The sequence below is a fragment of the Mobula hypostoma genome, chromosome 11 (genome assembly GCF_963921235.1).
Source record: "Mobula hypostoma chromosome 11, sMobHyp1.1, whole genome shotgun sequence".
Lineage (NCBI taxonomy): Eukaryota > Metazoa > Chordata > Chondrichthyes > Myliobatiformes > Myliobatidae > Mobula > Mobula hypostoma.
The window spans coordinates 2,873,253-2,896,367 of record NC_086107.1 but is presented as its reverse complement, the minus strand read 5'-3'; the positions used below and the strand labels follow the sequence as shown (position 1 = coordinate 2,896,367).

Here is a 23,115-nt window from a genome sequence, read left to right as displayed (position 1 = left end):
CAGCTAGTTTAAATAACGTTAGGTATGCTAATGAACGAATGACACCTGTTAAACTCACCTCAACACGTCTTTTACAGTCTTAACCCACCATGGGCAATAGAAAAGTCACTGTTGCAAACAGTGCAGCGAGCAACATTGTCATTATGTTGACCCCTATCAGGCAGGGGTACACTTTACTGTAGTCCGGGGTGACGTACGTTTTATATTTTCTTTTCTTGGAACACTCTGCCACTCTGACTTTTTTTGGAACTCTCTCGCTCTCTCTCGCGCGCACGTGCTCTCTTGCTCGTGATCACTCTCGCTTTCTTGCTCTTGTGCTCACTCTTTCACTCTTTCTCGCACGTTCTCTCTCGCTCGCTCTCAAAAAAATCAATTCCGGGACATTGCATATAATTTGCGGGCATCAGGGGGCCACTATTAATATGCAGGAAACTCCCGGAAGTTCCGGGAGAGGTGGGATATCTGAAAACAGTGCATGTAACTCACACATAACACAAAATAATATCACCACAAATAAATTAATAATCAGGTGCAATTGTGACACAAGATAGAACAGTGAAGAGTATAGCACTACTGGCACTTCATACGTGATGAGACCTGGGTGGTGGCAGGGAGTTCAGTCGTCTTACAGCCTGTTCTCATCCCAACAGTTCTTGATGACAGGTGGGTAGTGCCAGGTAAGGAGGGGAGCAGTGGTGGAGTTGAGAGAGAGGACAGATGGGTGGGAGAGAAGGGGGGAAAAAGAAAGGAGTGGTAGTGTGGAGGAGCAGAGGGATCTGGGGGTACATGTCCACAGATCCCTGAAAGTTGCCTCACAGGTAGATAGGGTAGTTAAGAAAGCTTACGGGGTGCTTGCTTTCATAAGTCGAGGCATAGAGTTTAAGAGTCGCGAGGTAATGATGCAGCTCTATGAAACTCTGGTTAGGCCACACTTGGAGTATTGTGTCCAGTTCTGGTCACCTCACTATAGGAAGGATGTGGAAGCATTGGAAAGGGTGCAGAGATTTACCAGGATGCTGCCTGGTTTAGAGAGTATGGATTATGATCAGAGATTAAGGGAGCTGGGGCTTTACTCTTTGGGTAGAAGGAGGATGAGAGGAGACATTATAGAGGTATACAAGATATTAAGAGGAATATAGATAGAGTGGATAGCCAGCGCCTCTTCCCCAGGGCATCACTGCTCAATACAAGAGGACATGGCTTTAAGGTAAGGGGTGGGAAGTTCAAGGTGGATATTAGAGGAAGGTTTTTTACTCAGAGAGTGGTTGGTGCGTGGAATGCACTGCCTGAGTCAGTGGTGGAGGCAGATACACTACTGAAGTTTAAAAGACTACTAGACAGATATATGGAGGAATTTAAGGTGGGGGTTATATGGGAGGCAGGGTTTGAGGGTCAGCACAACATTGTGGGCTGAAGGGCCTGTACTGTGCTGTACTATTCTATGTTCTATGATGTGGGAGGAAGGGAGAGGGGAGGGGAGGGAAGGGGAGGGTTCCCGGAGAGAGATAAACGGGAACACAAAGTGCTAGATTCCGGTAAGTAAAGGAGGTTTTCACAGTACTTTGGTTCATTTGACAAAAACAAACACCAACATCAAAGACTTTGTAATGAGCAGTGGGTGGTGATCTGGAAATCACTGACAGAGTTAGTCAACACCTTTTTATTTTTGTTTTCAGAGGAATGGTTGAGTGAGTGAGGACTTTTCTCTTTGGAGAGAACGATGATGAGAGGTGACTTGATAAAGGTGTACACGACAGTAGGTAACGATAAAGTGGACAGTCTCAGACTTATATCCCTAGGGTGGAAATGGGTAATACAAGAGGGACCCCACGGCAGTGTATCAGTAAGTCTGACACTATTACAGCTCAGGGCTTAGTCGTCTGGAATTCATTTCTGCCATCCTTTGTGAGAAAGTTTGTATGTCCTTCACACGGGTTTCCTCCCACACTCCAAAACTGTACTGGTTAGAAGGTGAATTGGTCATGGTAAATTGTCCTGTGATTAGGCTGGGGTTAAATCAGGGGCTGCTGGATTGTGTGGCTCGAGGGGTAAGAAGGACCCATTCAGTGCTATATCTCTAAATTTAAGAAGTTGTTTAAAATTTTAAGGTGATTGGAGGAAAGTATATGTCCCAATATTTTGATGCAGTTATAAAGAAGGCAAGACAGTGACTATACTTCATTAGCAGTTTGAAGAGATTTGGTATGACAACAAAAACTCTCAAAAACTTCTATAGTTGCACCGTGGAGAGCATTCTGACAGGCTGCATCACTGTCTGGTATGGAGGGGCTACTGCACAGGACCGAAAGAAGTTGCAGAAGGTTGTTAGTCTAGTCAGCTCCATCTTGGGTACTAGCCGACAAAGTACCCAGGACGTCTTTAGGGAGCAGTGTCTCAAAAAGGCACCGTCCATTATTAAGGACCCCCAGTACACAGGGCATGCCCTTTTCTCACTGTTACCATCAGGTAGGAGGTACAGAAGCCTGAAGACACACACTCAGCAATTCAGGAAAGGCTTCTTCCCCTCTGCCATCTGATTCCTAAATGGACATTGAACTCGTGAACACTTTTTAATATATATTATTTCTGTTTTTTCGCATGATTTTTAATCTATTCAATATACCCATACTGGTAATTTATTTATTTATTTATTTATTATTATTTATTCTGTTTTTTTTCTATATTATGTATTACGTTGAACTGCTGCTACTAAGTAAACAAATTTCTCATCACATGCTGGTGATAATAAATCTGATTCTGATTCTGAGCAAGTATTTTCACACAGAGAGAGGTGGTTGTGTTGAATTCGCTGCCAGGGGTGGTGGTAGAGGCAGATAGATCAGAGACTCTTAGATAGGCACATGCTTAATAGTGAAATGGAGGGTTATGAGGGGTTAGGTTGACACACCCTGTGGGCTGAAGGGTCTGTGCTGCGCTGTACATTTTTGTGTTCTTTAAAAAACTGATTTGATAAAATACTCTACAGGAGAGTCAGGGAAGCACAACAATTTGGAATGTCAGCACAGGCTGATGAACCAAATGGCCTCCCCCATCTGCTGCAAGGATTCTAAGGCGCACACTCTTTCATTAATGCTCCTCTGGCTGCCAAAAGGCTTTGGGGAATCCCAGGAAGAGGAAGGTCATGACGCTTTCCAGTCATTCACCCTCCCTGTCTTGTGTTGGAACAAGACCACAGATTAATTCCTCACGGCTCAGCCTGACACCTCACACCACTTGGTTTAACAGTCTCATCATCCCCTGAAAATACTCCATTGATGGGGAAAGTACATCACTACATAGTCCATCACACAAACAAACATTCCAGCTGCTTGGTCTTCTGACGCGATGAGCCCACTCTCAGGTTGGATGAGCAACACCTTATATTCCATCTAAATAGCCTCAAACCTGATATCATGAATGTCAATTTCTCCAACTTCTGGTAATTCTTTCCCTTCCCCCTTTCCTCTTTTTCACTTCCCCACTCTGGTCTCTTACCTCATCCCCCAACCTGCCTATCATCTCCCCCTGGTGCCCTTCCTCTTTCCCTTTCTCCCACAGTCCCACCTCCTCCTTATCAGATTCCTTCTTCTTCAGCCCTTTGCCTTTTCCACCCATCACCCCCCAGCTCTTTACTTCACCTCTCTCCCACTCACCTGGTCTCACCTATCACCTTCCAGCTTTCTTCCTTTCCCTCCCCCCATCTCCTTATTCTGGCATCTTCCCCCTTCCTTTCCAGTCCAGTTGAAAGGTACAGCCCAAAACGTCAACTGTTTATTCATTTCCATAATGCTGCCTGACTTGCTGAGTTGTCATTCCTGAGTTATCGCTGAATCAGACAGACGTTACACAGCAGCTTACTCATTGACTGACTGGAAGCCACCCAAAACACAGCCCAGCCCTGTCTACAGTCTGTGCAGAGTGGGCCATTTAGACTGCAGGCTTCCAACCGTACAGAGGGACCAATTAGAACTCCTTGCCCAGCCTTCCCTGAGCAGACATCACCCCTGGCCGTTGATTAGTGCTGGAGTTGGCAGCCAGCTAGGGGTCAAACAAGGTGACCCAGAAGAGGGACGTCAGAGGTAAGTTGTTGTGGTGGATACGTGGAACATGCTCCCAGGGGTGGTGGTAGAGGCAGAAACATGATACTCTCAAACAAACCAGGATGCTGCCTGGATTGGAGAGCATGTCTTATTGAGTGAGCTGGGGCTTTCCCCTCTGGAGTGAAGGAGGATGAGAGGTGACTTGATAGAGGTGTACAAGATGATAACAGGCATTGAGAGAGGATAGCCCGGAGTGGAAATGGCAAATATCAGGGAGCAACATTTTAAGGTAATTGGAGGAAAGTATAGGGGACATGTTTTTACACAAAGTGGTCTGCCAGGGGTTTGGTAGAGGCAGGGACATTAGGGAAATTTAAGAGACACATGGATGATAGACAAATGGAGGCTGTGTGGGAGGGAAGAGTGAGATTGATCTTAGAGGAGGTTAAAAGGTCAGTACAATGTTGTGGACTGCAAGGTCTGTACTGTGCTGTAATTTCTATGCAGACATAGGAACAGAATTAGGCCATTCAGCCCATCAAGTCTGCTCCACCATTCCATCATGACTGATTTATTATCTCTCTCAACCCCATTCTCCAGCCTTCTCCCTGTAACCTTTGACACCCTGACTATCAAGAACCTATCAACCTCCACTTTAAATACACTCAATGACTTGGCCTCCACAGCTGTGGCACTGAATTCCGCAGATTCACCACCCTCTGGCTAAAGAAATTCTTCCTTATCTCTGTTCTAAAAGGATATCCCTCTATTCTGAGGCTGTGCCTTCTGGTCCTAGACTTCCCCATTGTAGGAAACATCCTCTCCACATCCACTCTATCCAGGTCTTTCAATATTTGATAGTTTTCAATGAGATCCCCCCCCCCCATTCTTCTAAACTCCAGCAAGTACAGGCCCAGCACCATCAAACATTTCTCATATGCTGACCTTTCATTCCTGGGATTATTTTCATGAACCTCTTCTGGCAGCATAGATATGGGCTACGGAGATGGTAGTGCTTGGGTCTGGAGAAGCACGTTAAGTTCCTATGCTTCGGTTGCCTTTCCACGAAGAACAGTCGACTCCAATCCACCATCTCCACCTCCCCCTGTAACTCCCCACCCGCCCGTTTCCATCCCCAGGTTGGAGAGGTCCAGGTTTTCTGCGTTAGAAGATGGAACATAAAACACAGGACAGGAATGGGCCTTTCCACCAACTATACCTGTGCCATACATGATCCAAATGAGCCTAATCCTTTGTGCCTTCAACCTAGCTCAAGGCTGCCTGCTCAAATGGTCTGTTAACGTTGCCCATTCAGAAATCCGATGGTGGCTGGCAAGAAGCTGCTCCTGAAACATTGGTCGCTTGTGCGAACCCATGAACGATACCCCACTATTTTTGCTGTCTCTTTGCATTGCTTATTTAATTTTTGAAATATATACTTCATGTAAATTATGCTTTTTAAAAATTATTATATACTGCACTGTACAGCTCCCACAAAACAGCAAATCTTATGGCATATGCCAGTGATATTAAACCTGATTCTGAATTTTCTATCAACGTGCTTAAGAGTTTTAAAGTTTTTTTTTGAGGAGCAATGCCTTAAAAAGACAGTTTCCATCACTGAGGACACCCATCACCCAGGACATTTCCTCTTCTCATTGCTACCATCAAGGAGGCACAGGAGCCTGAAGACTCACACTCAACATTTCAGAAACAGCTTCTTCCCCTCCGCCATCAGATTTCTGAATGGACCATGAACCCGTGTACACTACCTCACTGTTTCTTTTAAACACACACACACACTCACACACATATATAAACTTATGGTAGATACAGCTTTCAATATAATATATTGCAACGTACTGCTACCACAAGACAGCTAATTTCACAATGTATGCCAGTGATGGTAAATGTGATTCAGGTTCCATATCTGCCTCTACACCACCCTGGTAGCACATTCCACACACCCACCACACTCTGTGGTAAAAACCCACCTCTGACACACCCCCTCCCCCATACTTTCCTCAGATCACTTTAACACCATGCCCCTTTGTATTAGCCACATCTGGTTGGGAAGCTCTGCCATTGTCAAGGTCACAGCTGGAGCAGGATGTGGTATTCCTGCCATTATGGGATGTGGGTTCATGCCCAACCACACCAAACAAGCAGCTCAAACTCAGTAAATCTGACAGCTCCTGGCTGAGGGATTCAACTATAAATCATAGCACAGAATCAGGCCATTCTGCCCCTCTGCTCTGTGCTGGTAATCCTCCATATAAGCCACAAGAGACTGCAGACGGTGAAATCTCGAGCCACACACCGTCTGCAGAAGGAACTCAGTGGATCAGGCACCAGGGTAGCGTGAAGCTATTACGCCTCAGAGCCTCGGAGTTTGGAGTTTAGTTCCAACGCCACCTGTACATTCTCCCCGTGGATTTTTAGGTTTTGTCCAAGTGCTCCAGTTTCCTCTCACAGTCCGAAGGCTAGTAGGTGAATTGGTCATTGTAAATTGTCCTGTGATTAGGCCAGGAATAAACAGGTGGGTGGCTGGGTGCTGTGGCTCGTTGGGCTAGAAGAGTCTGTTCTGTGCTGTATCTCTAAATAAAACAATAAATTGTTTGGGGGAGCCGTAGGAACTGTGTATGTTCTGGGTCGAAACCCCATGTCACAATTGGCAGCATCTCAGTTCTGAATCAGGCTTTTGACTCAAAACGTCAACAAGTCCTCCCTCTCCCAAATTCTTTCACAGAACAGTACAGCACAGAAACAGGCCCTTCGGCCCACTATGTTGTGCTGAAATAATTAAATCAGTAATTAAATGGCTAACTAAACTAATCTGTTCTGCCTACACAATATCCATATACTTCCATTTTCCTCACAATCATGTGCCTATCTAAACATCACTTAACAGCCTCTAGTCTATCTGCGTCTACCACCACCCCAGTCACCCACCACTCTCCATGTAAAACAACTTGCCTCTTCCATCTCCTTTGAAGTTACCCCCCTCACCTTCAATACCTGTCCTCTGGTATTAGACATTTCAACCCTGGGGAAAAGATACTGTCTGTCTGCTCTATCTCTGCCTCTCATAATCTTATAAACCTCTATCAGATCTCCCCTCAGCCTCCGCTGCTCCAGAAAAAACAACCCCAAGTTCGTCCAGCCTCTCATGATAGCACATGCCCTCTGAACCAGGCAGCATCTCGGTGAACCTCTTCTGCACCCTCTCCCAAGCCTCAACAATCTTTCCTATAATGGGGGGGGGGGGTGATCAGAACTGTATGCAATACTCCAGATGCAGCCTCGTTTTCTATGACGTACTGAAGATGCTGCAATAACAGTCTTCAGGAGGAACCCAGTGAGACTCTCGATTGTCCGAGTTATTCTAGCGGACTGTTTGTTGCTCCAAGACTCCATAGGAGTCTCCTTCCCTTTACCTTGGCCCGTTCCGTCCTCCCTCTTCTTTGTCCAAATTCCCTTCTGCTGGTTTGCAAACATCCACTAGGGAAAGGAAGGTGCCTCTATCCCAGGCTTAACGCACGTGGAGATTCCTCACACCATGTATAGCAGCTCCCTCAGCACCAGAACCCAGTGGACTCTGGTTATCAGCAGGCAAAATCCTGGGAACCATTCCAATTCTGAATCCGTGCATCAGGATCCATCACCCCGGCAACACAGAAAAGCAAAGGAAATTCCAGACTATGTTTGGTGATGGTCTGGACTCCTTCTCCCAGGGACGTTTCGCCCGTTGGAGAAAAAAAATGCAGGCACTTCACATGGCTTATTGTTCTAAACATTTTGTTGCAACCTAGAGACCGTTTATTCCACAGTGGTGCTTGAGGAAGCCAGATCCTTGAATAAATAATGAGTCATGTGGAATTTTACAGCAATCAAGCAGACCTTTCAACCCCTCTGTTTTCACACCGGCCCCCATCTCCCTCTCTGCAGCTTGCCCTTAGAGCCAGCCCTGCGGTTCCCATCTTCTGTCCCAGTTGGAATGATCTCCCAACTATTCCTGCTCTCCTGAGAGAACATAGGACATAAGACCACAAGATCTAGGAGTAGAATCAGGCCATTCAGCCCATCAAGTCTGCTCCACCATCCCATCATGGCTGGTCCTGGATCCCACTCAACTCCATACACCTGCCTTCTCACCATAACCTTTGGTGCCCTGACCAATCAGGAAACTATCAATTTTCGCTTTAAATATACCCACAGTCTTGGCCTCCACAGCTCTATGGCACAGCATTCCACAGATTCACAACTCTCTGGCTAAAATTCCTCCTTACCTCTGTTCTAAAGTGTCACCCCTCAATTTTGAGGCTGTGTCTTCTAGTTCTGGATACCCCCATCATAGGAAACATCCTCTCCACATCACCCTATCTAGTCCTTTCAACATTTAATAGGTTTCAATGAAATTACCACACACTCTTCTAAATTCCAGTGAGTACAGGCCCAAACCTGCCAAACGCTCCTAATATGTTAACCCCTTCATTCCCGGAATCATCTTCATGAACCTCCTCTGAACTTTCTCCAATGACAACACATCATTTCTGATTTATGAGGCCCGACACTGTTGCCAATACTCCAAGTGTGTCTGTAAAGCCTCAGCATCATCTCCTCATTTTTATATTCTATTCCCCTTGAAATAAATGCCAACATTGCACTTGCCTTCTTTACCATAGACTCAACCTTCTGGGAGTCTTGCATGAGGACTCTTAAGTCCCTCCGCACCTCTGATGTTTGAATTTTCTCTCCATTTAGATAATAGTCCACACTGTTGTTCCTTTAACCAAAATGCATTATCATACATTTCCCAATACTGTATTCCATCTGCACCTTTTTTGCCCCTTCTTCCAATTTGTCTAAGTCCTGCTCCAATTGCATGGCTTCCTCAGCACTATCTCCGTATCATCTGCAAACTTTGTAACAAACTTGGCTAAACTGCCATTGGATTTATTGATGGTATGGGTTTATTTGTCACAGGCACTGAGATATAATGAAAAGCTTTTGTGTGACAACCGAACAGATCATTCCACACAAGTACATCAAGTCTCATTTGCTCCTTATGTACCATGCCGTATGACGTGAGCGATCATGGCCTTCCCATGACCATGATTATTCTTGGTAAATTCTTCTACAGAAGTGGTTTGCCATTGTCTTCGTCTGGGTAGTGTCTTTCCAAGATGGGTGACCACAGACATTATCAAAACTCTTCAGTGATTGCCTGCCTGGCCTCAGTGGTCACATAACCAGGGCTTGTGCTATCCACCAGCCACTCATACGACCAACCACCACCACTCTGCTAGAGAGGAGATTCAACGGGCTTGGAGAACATCATGGAGGGGGATTGAACAAGCTGAGCTTGTTTTTTCTGGAGATGAGGAGGCTGAGGGGTAGAAGATTATGAGGGGGATAGATGGGATAGATCATGAAAATGGAGGCAAGACATGAAGGACACACAAAATGCTTGAGGGACTCAGTAGGTCATGCAGTACCTATGGAGGGGAATAAGCAGTTGGTGTTTCAGGCCGAGACTCTTCATCGGGACTGGAAAGGAAGGGGGAAGAAGCCAGAATAAAAGGTGGAGAGAAGGAAGGGTGGACAAGCTGGCAGGTGATGTGAGACAGGGTGAGGGGGAAGTTGGGTGGGTGGGGATGGGGAAATGAGGTAAGAAGCCGGGAGGTGATAGATGGAAAAAGTCAAGGGCTGGAGAAGGAAGAATCAGATAGGAGAGGAGAGTGGCCCATGGGAGAAAGGGAAGGAGGAGGGGCAGGTGAGGAAAATGGAAGAGGTAAGAAGGGAGCCAGAATAGAGAATGGAAAAAGAGAGGAGGGAGATATTACCGGAAGCTAGAGAAATCAATGTTCATGCCACCAGGTTGGAGATGGGGTGCAGGGTTAGGGCAGCATGGTGGCATAGTGATTAGCACAACGCTTTATGGTACAGATGATCTGGGGCCAACTCCCACGGCTGTCTGGACAGAGTTTGTATGTTCTCCCCGTGACAGTGTGGGCTTCCTCCGGGTACTCCAGTTTTCGTCCACAGTGCAAAGACCTACTGGTTGGTAGGTTAATTGGTCATTGTAGATTATCCTGTAATTAAGGTCAGGTTAAACGGGGGATTACTGTGTGGCACAGCTTGGCGGGCTGGAAGGGACTGTGCCTCACTGTATCTCAATAAATAAAAATGCAGGGGGTTTCCAGGAGATCTGAGAACGTGGCTGTACCTGGAACACACTGCCTGAGCCGGTGGTGCAGGGCATGAACAGGCAAAGATTCCACCACTTGATTTAAGCTGCATCTGGGTGAAGGTGACTATGGACGTAACATGGATAAATGGGAATGGTGTAGGTGAGTATGAGAGGGACACACATGTTGGGCAGAAGGGTCAATATCTGTGTTTCTATGACTCGATCATCCCTTGAGCTGCATCATGCACATTCACACGTCAACACACAGTACACACACCAGCACCTGCTCACACACTCAGATACACACACGTCAACACACAGTACACACACCAGCACCTGCTCACACACTGAGATACACACACGTCAACACACAGTACACACACCAGCACCTGCTCACACATTCAGATACACACACGTCAAAACACAGTACACACACCAGCACCTGCTCACACACTCAGATACACACACATCAACACACAGTACACACACCAGCACCTGCTCACACACTCAGATGCACAAACGTCAACACACAGTACACACACCAGCACCTGCTCACACACTCAGATGCACACACGTCAACACACAGTACACACACCAGCACCTGCTCACACACTGAGATACACACACGTCAACACACAGTACACACACCAGCACCTGCTCACACATTCAGATACACACACGTCAAAACACAGTACACACACCAGCACCTGCTCACACACTCAGATACACACACATCAACACACAGTACACACACCAGCACCTGCTCACACACTCAGATGCACAAACGTCAACACACAGTACACACACCAGCACCTGCTCACACACTCAGATGCACACACGTCAACACACAGTACACACACCAGCACCTGCTCACACAATCAGATACACACACGTCAACACACAGTACACACACCAGCACCTGCTCACACACTCAGATACACACACGTCAACACACAGTACACACACCAGCACCTGCTCACACACTCAGATACACACACGTCAACACACAGTACACACACCAGCACCTGCTCACACACTCAGATACACACACGTCAACACACAGTACACACACCAGCACCTGCTCACACACTCAGATACACACACGTCCACACACAGTACACACACCAGCACCTGCTCACACACTCAGATACACACACGTCCACACACAGTACACACACCAGCACCTGCTCACACACTCAGATACACACACGTCAACACACAGTACACACACCAGCACCTGCTCACACACTCAGATACACACACGTCAACACACAGTACACACACCAGCACCTGCTCACACACTCAGATACACACACGTCAACACACAGTACACACACCAGCACCTGCTCACACATTCAGATACACACACGTCAAAACACAGTACACACACCAGCACCTGCTCACACACTCAGATACACACACATCAACACACAGTACACACACCAGCACCTGCTCACACACTCAGATACACACACATCAACACACAGTACACACACCAGCACCTGCTCACACACTCAGATACACACACGTCAACACACAGTACACACACCAGCACCTGCTCACACACTGAGATACACACACGTCAACACACAGTACACACACCAGCACCTGCTCACACACTCAGATACACACACGTCAACACACAGTACACACACCAGCACCTGCTCACACACTCAGATACACACACGTCAACACACAGTACACACACCAGCACCTGCTCACACACTCAGATACACACACGTCAACACACAGTACACACACCAGCACCTGCTCACACACTGAGATACACACACGTCAACACACAGTACACACACCAGCACCTGCTCACACACTCAGATACACACACGTCAACACACAGTACACACACCAGCACCTGCTCACACACTCAGATACACACACGTCAACACACAGTACACACACCAGCACCTGCTCACACACTCAGATGCACACACGTCAACACACAGTACACACACCAGCACCTGCTCACACACTCAGATACACAGACGTCAACACACAGTACACACACCAGCACCTGCTCACACACTCAGATGCACACACGTCAACACACAGTACACACACCAGCACCTGCTCACACATTCAGATACACACACGTCAACACACAGTACACACACCAGCACCTGCTCACACACTCAGATACACACACGTCAACACACAGTACACACACCAGCACCTGCTCACACACTCAGATACACACACGTCAACACACAGTACACACACCAGCACCTGCTCACACACTCAGATACACACACGTCCACACACAGTACACACACCAGCACCTGCTCACACACTCAGATACACACACGTCCACACACAGTACACACACCAGCACCTGCTCACACACTGAGATACACACACGTCAACACACAGTACACACACCAGCACCTGCTCACACACTCAGATACACACACGTCAACACACAGTACACACACCAGCACCTGCTCACACACTCAGATACACACACGTCAACACACAGTACACACACCAGCACCTGCTCACACACTCAGATACACACACGTCAACACACAGTACACACACCAGCACCTGCTCACACACTCAGATACACACACGTCAACACACAGTACACACACCAGCACCTGCTCACACACTCAGATACACACACGTCAACACACAGTACACACACCAGCACCTGCTCACACACTCAGATACACACACGTCAACACACAGTACACACACCAGCACCTGCTCACACACTCAGATACACACACGTCAACACACAGTACACACACCAGCACCTGCTCACACACTCAGATGCACACACGTCAACACACAGTACACACACCAGCACCTGCTCACACACTCAGATACACAGACGTCAACACACAGTACACACACCAGCACCTGCTCACACACTCAGATGCACACACGTCAACACACAGTACACACACCAGCACCTGCTCACACATTCAGATACACACACGTCAACACACAGTACACACACCAGCACCTGCTCACACACTCAGATACACACACGTCAACACACAGTACACACACCAGCACCTGCTCACACACTCAGATACACACACGTCAACACACAGTACACACACCAGCACCTGCTCACACACTCAGATACACACACGTCCACACACAGTACACACACCAGCACCTGCTCACACACTCAGATACACACACCTCCACACACAGTACACACACCAGCACCTGCTCACACACTGAGATACACACACGTCAACACACAGTACACACACCAGCACCTGCTCACACACTGAGATACACACACGTCAACACACAGTACACACACCAGCACCTGCTCACACACTCAGATACACACACGTCCACACACAGTACACACACCAGCACCTGCTCACACACTCAGATACACACACGTCCACACACAGTACACACACCAGCACCTGCTCACACACTCAGATACACACACGTCAACACACAGTACACACACCAGCACCTGCTCACACACTCAGATACACACACGTCAACACACAGTACACACACCAGCACCTGCTCACACACTCAGATACACACACGTCAACACACAGTACACACACCAGCACCTGCTCACACACTCAGATACACACACGTCAACACACAGTACACACACCAGCACCTGCTCACACACTCAGATACACACACGTCAACACACAGTACACACACCAGCACCTGCTCACACACTCAGATACACACACGTCAACACACAGTACACACACCAGCACCTGCTCACACACTGAGATACACACACGTCAACACACAGTACACACACCAGCACCTGCTCACACACTCAGATACACACACGTCAACACACAGTACACACACCAGCACCTGCTCACACACTCAGATACACACACGTCAACACACAGTACACACACCAGCACCTGCTCACACACTCAGATACACACACGTCAACACACAGTACACACACCAGCACCTGCTCACACACTCAGATACACACACGTCAACACACAGTACACACACCAGCACCTGCTCACACACTCAGATACACACACGTCAACACACAGTACACACACCAGCACCTGCTCACACACTCAGATACACACACGTCAACACACAGTACACACACCAGCACCTGCTCACACACTCAGATACACACACGTCAACACACAGTACACACACCAGCACCTGCTCACACACTCAGATACACACACGTCAACACACAGTACACACACCAGCACCTGCTCACACACTCAGATACACACACGTCAACACACAGTACACACACCAGCACCTGCTCACACACTCAGATGCACACACGTCAACACACAGTACACACACCAGCACCTGCTCACACACTGAGATACACACACGTCAACACACAGTACACACACCAGCACCTGCTCACACACTCAGATGCACACACGTCAACACACAGTACACACACCAGCACCTGCTCACACACTGAGATACACACATGTCAACACACAGTACACACACCAGCACCTGCTCACACACTCAGATACACACACATCAACACACAGTACACACACCAGCACCTGCTCACACACTCAGATACACACACGTCAACACACAGTACACACACCAGCACCTGCTCACACACTCAGATACACACACGTCCACACACAGTACACACACCAGCACCTGCTCACACACTCAGATACACACACGTCAACACACAGTACACACACCAGCACCTGCTCACACACTGAGATACACACACGTCAACACACAGTACACACACCAGCACCTGCTCACACACTCAGATACACAGACGTCAACACATAGTACACACACCAGCACCTGCTCACACTCAGATACACACACGTCAACACACAGTACACACACCAGCACCTGCTCACACACTCAGATACACAGACGTCAACACACAGTACACACACCAGCACCTGCTCACACTCAGATACACACACGTCAACACACAGTACACACACCAGCACCTGCTCACACACTGAGATACACACACGTCAACACACAGTACACACACCAGCACCTGCTCACACACTCAGATACACACACATCAACACACAGTACACACACCAGCACCTGCTCACACACTCAGATACACACACATCAACACACAGTACACACACCAGCACCTGCTCACACACTCAGATACACACACGTCAACACACAGTACACACACCAGCACCTGCTCACACACTGAGATACACACACGTCAACACACAGTACACACACCAGCACCTGCTCACACTCAGATACTCACACGTCAACACATCGTACACACACCAGCACCTGCTCACACACTGAGATACACACACGTCAACACACAGTACACACACCAGCACCTGCTCACACTCAGATACACACACGTCAACACACAGTACACACACCAGCACCTGCTCACACACTCAGATACACACACGTCAACACACAGTACACACACCAGCACCTGCTCACACACTCAGATACACACACGTCAACACACAGTACACACACCAGCACCTGCTCACACTCAGATACACACACGTCAACACACAGTACACACACCAGCACCTGCTCACACACTGAGATACACACACGTCAACACACAGTACACACACCAGCACCTGCTCACACACTCAGATACACACACGTCAACACACAGTACACACACCAGCACCTGCTCACACACTCAGATACACACACGTCAACACACAGTACACACACCAGCACCTGCTCACGCACTGAGATACACACACATCAACACACCGTACACACACCAGCACCTGCTCACACACTGAGATACACACACGTCAACACACAGTACACACACCAGCACCTGCTCACACACTCAGATACACACACGTCAACACACAGTACACACACCAGCACCTGCTCACACACTCAGATACACACACGTCAACACACCGTACACACACCAGCACCTGCTCACACACTCAGATACACACACGTCAACACACAGTACACACACCAGCACCTGCTCACACACTGAGATACACACACGTCAACACACCGTACACACACCAGCACCTGCTCACACACTGAGATACACACTCGTCAACACACAGTACACACACCAGCACCTGCTCACACACTGAGATACACACACATCAAGACACAGTACACACACCAGCACCTGCTCACACACTCAGATACACACACATCAACACACAGTACACACACCAGCACCTGCTCACACACTGAGATACACACACATCAAGACACAGTACACACACCAGCACCTGCTCACACACTCAGATACACACACATCAAGACACAATACACACACCAGTACCTGCTCACACACTGAGATACAAACACGTTTACCCTTCACACACCACTCTCACAGGACATAGCAATAGATCTCCCACACACACACACACACTCACTCACCTCTCCGCCAAGATCTCCAGAGTCGGCACCTTTTCCGCCCACCTCTTGACCATCCATGCAGTGTCCAACGCAGCAAGGAACCCACGCGCGCACCCTGTCCCCATCGGCCAAAAAGGCTGCGGTTGGTTGGGAGAATCAGAGAGAAAGGGAAGTTAGTAGGCGGTGTGAGTTTCTGGCAACAGGAGGAGGCGAGGTGTGTGCAGAGATACGAGTTGTCAGAGAGAAGGGGACAAACAAGGCCCCTCCTCACTGACACAGGTTGAACGAGTTGTCGGGGCCACCACAGACTGGTTGCCTCACCAGTTCAATAAGTTTCCTGCAACAACCGAGATACCGGAAGAACCCAGTGAGTCAGGCATCATCTGTGGAGGGAAATGGACAGTCAACTTCTGGGCAGCTGCAGGATCAACCTGAAACGGTGGCTGCCCATTCCCTTCCACAGATACTACCTGACCTGCTGGGTTCCTCCAATCTCATTTGTCATTTCAGGAGAATCAGCTCACACACAAAACGGAGGGAGGAGCTCAGTAGGCCAGGCAAGCACCTACACAGGGAAAAGGACAGTCCATGTTTCAGCCCTGGACGCTCTTTGCCCTCTCACCCTAATCTATGCCAACTAGATTTTCCACCCTGAAACACCGACTGTTTATTCCTGTCGATATTTACTGCTGAGTTCCTCCGGCATTCTGTGCGTGTGTTCAATCGCATTCCAGACAGCCACCACCCTATGTGTTATAAAAACCTGCTGGGGTGGTGGTAGGCACAGATACATTAAGAAACTGTTAGATAGGCACACGGATGATAGAAAAATGGAGGGAAGGGTTAGAGTGATCTTGGAGCAGGTTAGTCAGTTGCACAACACTGTGGGCCAAAAAGCCTGTACTGTACTGTAGTGCTCTATGTTTTATCGCCGTCATTCTTGGTCACCCTGCTTTAGGAAAGACGCCACTAAACTGGAAAAAGTGCGTGTGGAATGGAAGACAAGAGTGTTGCCAGGACAGTTATAGAGAGAGGTTAGACAGGCCGGGACCTCATTCCTTGGAGTGCTGAAGACAGAAGAGTGACTTTTTGAGGTGTGTGACATTGTACAGACTCAGACTTTTTCCCCAGAGTTGGGAATCAAGAACAAGGTTTAAGGGGGAAAGCTTAGTGAGAGCTGGAGAAGTAACTTCTTATTTTGTAGACTGAAGGAGGTCAAAATATGGAACGAACTGCCAAAGGCAGGTACAAAGGCAGTACTTTTAAAAAGGTTTGACAGATACATGGATAGGAAAGGTTTAGAACAGGGGTTCCAACCTGGGATTCACAGACCCCTCGGTTACTGGTAGGGGTCCGTGGCATAAAAAAGTTGGGAAGCCCTGGTTTAGAAGGTTATGGGTCAAACACGGGTAAATGCAACTATCTTTGATGGGATAGCTTGGTTGGCATGGACCAAGATGGGCCGAAGGGCCTGTTTGTGTGCCGTAAAACTTGCTGACTTTACAACATTACTTCCCCTTGTCCAAAGCCCTTCTTGCATTAATTAACTCCCCCAACCCTCCTGCCCTCAAAGTAGAAAGGAAGGGAAGGGCTCTTGCCTCCAACAGGCTGTCGCCAACCAGAGCCACTAGCAGCTGATGGCCCTGCCGCTCGCGGACCAGCGAGGCGTTCTCTGCCGCGTACATGCAGGTGAAGTCGAACATGGCCACGTCGGGCTGGTCATTGTGGTTCATCGCAAAGTCCAGAGCTGGAAGCTGGTAATCCGTGGCGAAGTCGGCTGCTTCCCTGGCGTAGGACAAGAGGGCACCCTGGTTCACATTCTCGGTGCCCAGGAGCATTTCTGTATCAACGTAATCCTACAGAGTTCAAAGTACAAACTACATTTATTATCAAAATACATAAATGATGCCATGTACAACCCCGAGATTCATCTCCTTGCAGGCATTCACAGCAGATCAAAGAAAAACAATAGAATCCATGAAAAACTATATTCAAAGCCTGACAAACAACCAACATGCAAAAGAAGGCAAATAAATAATACTGAGAACATGAGTTGTAGAGTCCTTGAAAGTGAGGCCATAGGTTGTGAAGTAAGTTCACTGTTGGGGTGAGTGAAGTTATCCACACTGGTTCAAGAGCCTGATGGTTGAGGGGTAATAACTATTCCTGAAGATGGTGGTTTTGGTTGTGAGCTCCTGTACCTCCTTCCTGATGGCAGCAGCGAGAAGAGAGCATGACCTGGGCGGTGGGGGTCCTTGATGATGGACGCTGCTTTCCCGTAGATGTGCTCAATGGTGCAGGAACACCACACGCACAGGAGACAGGGAGAGGAACGTCCCTGTGCATCAGGCACAGTCCAGCTGCTGAAGGGCAAATCCAGGTAGCCATTGTGGTGATAAACAGCAGCCAATTTGCACAGGAAGAGTTCAACAACCAGGAAGTTATGTTGCAGCTTTATAAAAGTCTAGTTAGACCATAATACATAGGAGAAGAATTTGGTTATTTGGCCCATCGAGTCTGTTCCACCATTTGATCATGGCTGATCCATTTCCTTCTCAACCTCATCCCCTTGCCTGTGTATATTATTATTCTGTACACTATATTAGTCAAGTCTGCACACTACTCAATAGCTACATTTAATGTCAGAGAAATGTTATTTCAATATACATCCTGAAGTTCTTTTTCTTCACTGCTAAGTGTGTTTTTAAACTTTGCTGCTGTAACAAAAGAATTTTCCACTTGGAATCAATAAAGTTTTATTATTATTCTCCTCCCCGTGACCTTTGATGCCCTTACTAATCAAGAACCTATCAAGCTCTGCTTTAAGTTAGGCCACATCTGGAGTACTGCATTCAGTTCTGGTTGCCTCATTACAGGAAGGGTTTGGAGGCTTTGGAGAGGAGACAGGAAGATTCACCAGGATCTTGTCTGGACTAGAGAAAACTTGCAAGGACGCTGCCAAGACTTGAGTAACAGAGAAAGGTTAAATAGATTAGCACTTTATTCCCTGGAGCGTAGGAAAACGAGAGGAGATTTGATAGTGATATACAACATTATGAGGGGATAGATAAGGTGAACGCAAGCAGGCTTCTTCCACTGAAGTTGGGTGAGACTACAACCAGAGATTAGGTGTTAAAGGTGAAAGGGGAAATATTTAAGGGAACATGAGGAGGAACTGCTTCACTCAGAGGGCGGTGAGAGTCCTGAACGAGCTGCCAGTGCACGTGGTATACAGTTCTGGTCACTGAATTATAGGAAAGATGTCAAAAAAATAGAGAGAGTACAGAGAAGATTTACTAGAATGTTACCTGGGTTTCATCACCTAAGATAAAGAGGAAGGTTGAACAAGTTGGGTCTTTATTCTTTGGAATGTAGAAGGTTGAGGGGGCACTTGATAGCGGTGTTTAAAATTATGAGGGGGATAGATAGAGTTGACGTGGATAGGCTTTTTCTATTGAGAGTGGGGGAGATTCAAACAAGAGGACATGAGTTGAGAGTTGGAGGGCAAAAGTTTAGGGGTAACACGAGGGGGAACTTCTTTACTCAGAGAGTGGTAGCTGTGTGGAACGAGCTTCGAGCAGAAGTGGTTGAGGCAGGTTCGATGTTGTCGTTTAAAGTTAAATTGGATAGATATATGGACAGGAAAGGAATGGAGGGTTATGGGCTGAGTGCAGGTCGGTGGGACTAGGATAGGGTAAGAGTTCGGCACGGACTAGAAGGGCCGAGATGGCCTGTTTCCGTGCTGTAATTGTTATATGGTATGTGGTTAAATGGTGGATGTGGGCTTGACTGCAATTGAAGAGAAATTTGGATGGGTACTCGGATGAAAGGGATAGGGAGGGCTGTAGGCCGAGGGGTCTGGGCAGAGTAACAGTTTGGCATGGACGAGGTGCACCATGAGGCCAGTTTCTGTGCTGTGGCCATATATGACTGTATGAGCCCACTCCGCTCCCTGGCTCACCCCGTCCCCCCGTCCCCCCACCCCAGCTGCCCCAGGAAGTCAGCACTTACATTGATGATGACCCCTTTGTCCAGCAGGCTCTGTTTCTTTGCTGTCATCACAAAGTAATGGGTGTTGTCCTTGTAGTAAACAATGTTCTCCAGGTCAATCCCTGTAAAAACAGAACACAATGCAACATCCAACACCAAAACCCCTCCCTGCGAGACAATCAGAATCTGGTTTAACATCACTCACACACATCATGAAATGTCTTGTTTTGTGGCAGCAGTACATTGCAATATTTTATCATAAAACTATGACAGGAAATGTCTATTAAAAATCAAACAGGTGATGCCAAAAGAGAGTACCCTTCCCTCTTCTTCAATTCCCAACTCTGGCCTCTTACCTCGTCTCCTCACCTGCCTATCACCTTCCCCTAGTGCCCCCACCCCCCCTTTCCGTTTTCCCATGGTCCACTCTGCTCTCCTGTCAGATTCCTTCTTCTTTGCCTTTTCCACCATCATCTCCCAACTTCTTCCTTCACCCTCCCTCTCTCCCCTGACCCCCAGCTTCACCTATCACCGTCTAGCTTGTCCGCCTTCCCCTCCCTCACCTTCTTATTCTGACACCTTCCCCCTTCCGTTCCGGTCCTGATGAACTTTCATAGATGCTGTTTGACCTGCTAAGAATTTTATGAGTGTTATTTTATCACATCCTGGTGCCAAAGATACATTCCTCAGTTATCTGTGAATCAGACAAATCCCGTACAGAAGTTACACCCACTGATGCAGCCTGACACGCAGAGTTGCTCCAGTATTGTCTGTCTATCTGTGTATTTCCGTCTCTGTGTGTCTCTGTGTCTGTCTCTCTGTGTCTCTGTCTGTCTGCGCGGGTGTGTGTCTGCGCGGGTGTGTGTGTGTGTGTGTGTGTGTGTGTGTGTGTGTGTGTGTGTGTGTGTCTGTGTGTGTGTGTGTGTGTTGCTCTGGATGTCCAGCATCTGCAGAATCTGTTGTGTTAAAAAATAGTGAGATTGTGTTCATGGACCGTTCAGAAATCTGATGGCAGAGAAAAGACACAGCTTGTAAGTCATTGCGTGTGTGGCTTCAGGCCACTATACCGTTCCTGATGGTAGTGATGAGAAGAGGGCATGTCCCAGGTGGGAGAGGAGGTAATTCAGCTCATTAACAAAAGCACGGTCCCTGTGCGCTTTCTAATCCACTGTCCCAGCCAGCAGCTCTGCCAATCTCGGACAGATCCAGACTTCCACCACCAGATGGATTTTGCTGTGGTGGAACAGGCAAAAAAAAAACAATTCTACACCTGTAAACAATTCAAGCTTTGGCAACAGGAAGCATGAGATTCAAAGATTGTTGTAAAATTCTATCTGGTTAATAAGTATAACCTTCCGGGGTGGAAATCTGCTGACTTCATCTCCAGTCGCTAGGTGACTGCCCTTGAGCCTGCCGGTACCTGCTTTCAGGTTTTTGTACTTTCTGCCCAGTGGGAGGGGAGTGAATGTCTGGGGTGGGTGGCTGCTTTACTGAGACAGTGAGAAGTGTGTTTTGAGAGAGAACCACTCCATTTGGGCTGAGGGACGAGTCCTGCACCATCCCAGGAAGCTGAAAGGTTGGGGATGGTTGGGACAGACGAAGCTGCCAGTTGTCCAACCCTCGGGACCATTGGACAGGCAGCCCTTGGGCCAGGTCAGCCTCACCTGTCTCCTCCTTCAGGTCCTGGAAGAACTTCTGGTTGAAGATGAAAGCCACTCCGCTGATCTCCTCCACCTTCGCCTCCGCTGTGGTGTTGCGATTGATGAAATTGGCCGTGATGGCAATGGCCAGCTTCCCCCGGAACTCCTTCCTCCTGAAGCCTGCAGAAGGAAGGACCCATCAGAGCAACGTCCACTGTGCCCTCCAGCGGAGATCCCTGCCCACAGTGTAACTCCGCCGTAGACTCGCGCAGAGATCCCTCGAGCTCTAACTCAGCTTCAGATCCAAATGACTGGAGGCTCCATCAACCTTTTCCATCTTGCCCAGCAGGGACAGGACCACAGGAGGAGGGGGTAATGATAACGGGGCTAGTAGAGTGAACCCTTTCCATCCCCTAGTGAGGAAACACCAGGGGGAAAATACAGGGCTCGACTGAGAGACGGGGGGGCGGTGGGCAGGGAAGGGGTGGTGAGAGGCAGGTCAGAGAGGCTGCGGCTGAGACTGGGAGTGGCAAAGGGCAACTCAGGGGGCAATGGACAGGGTCTAGAGGAGGGGATAGAGGGTGGGGCAGCTGGAGAGAGCAGAGGAAGAAAGGAGGGGTAGGAGGGAAGGATGGAGCTGGGCCAGAGATGAGGCAGGATAGGGTGGAGAAGAGAGGAACAGTGTAGTGGGGTGCTGGAAGAGGTAGGAGGGAGGCATGGAGACGGGAGGAGGGAGGAGAGAGGTGGGGTAGGGAGTAGAGAGCAGAGGGCATTGAAAAGGGAAGGAAGGAAGGAAGGAGATAGGAAGGGGGAGGGGTGACACAGGGTAGGGGGCAGATGAGGGTGGAGCGGGGCTTGTGAGACAGGAACCAGAAGGAAGGATGGAGGCTGGGAGTCAGGTGGGGGCAGGGCA

The 23,115-nt window shown here is 48.3% G+C and overlaps 1 protein-coding gene across 3 annotated transcripts in view; it reads right to left on the bottom strand.

Annotated features, from left to right (window-relative positions):
• Nucleotides 1-23,115, bottom strand: part of LOC134353555 (F-actin-monooxygenase MICAL2-like) — a 277,154-nt gene that overhangs the window by 147,359 nt on the left and 106,680 nt on the right. For all 3 annotated transcript variants that reach the window (XM_063061580.1, XM_063061581.1, XM_063061582.1), the window contains 4 exons: nt 22,227-22,382; nt 20,584-20,684; nt 18,171-18,428; nt 16,594-16,709 (listed from right to left, as the gene is read on the bottom strand). In XM_063061580.1, coding sequence (XP_062917650.1) covers nt 16,594-16,709; nt 18,171-18,428; nt 20,584-20,684; nt 22,227-22,382 — 631 coding nt within the window. The remainder of the gene's footprint in view (nt 1-16,593; nt 16,710-18,170; nt 18,429-20,583; nt 20,685-22,226; nt 22,383-23,115) is intronic.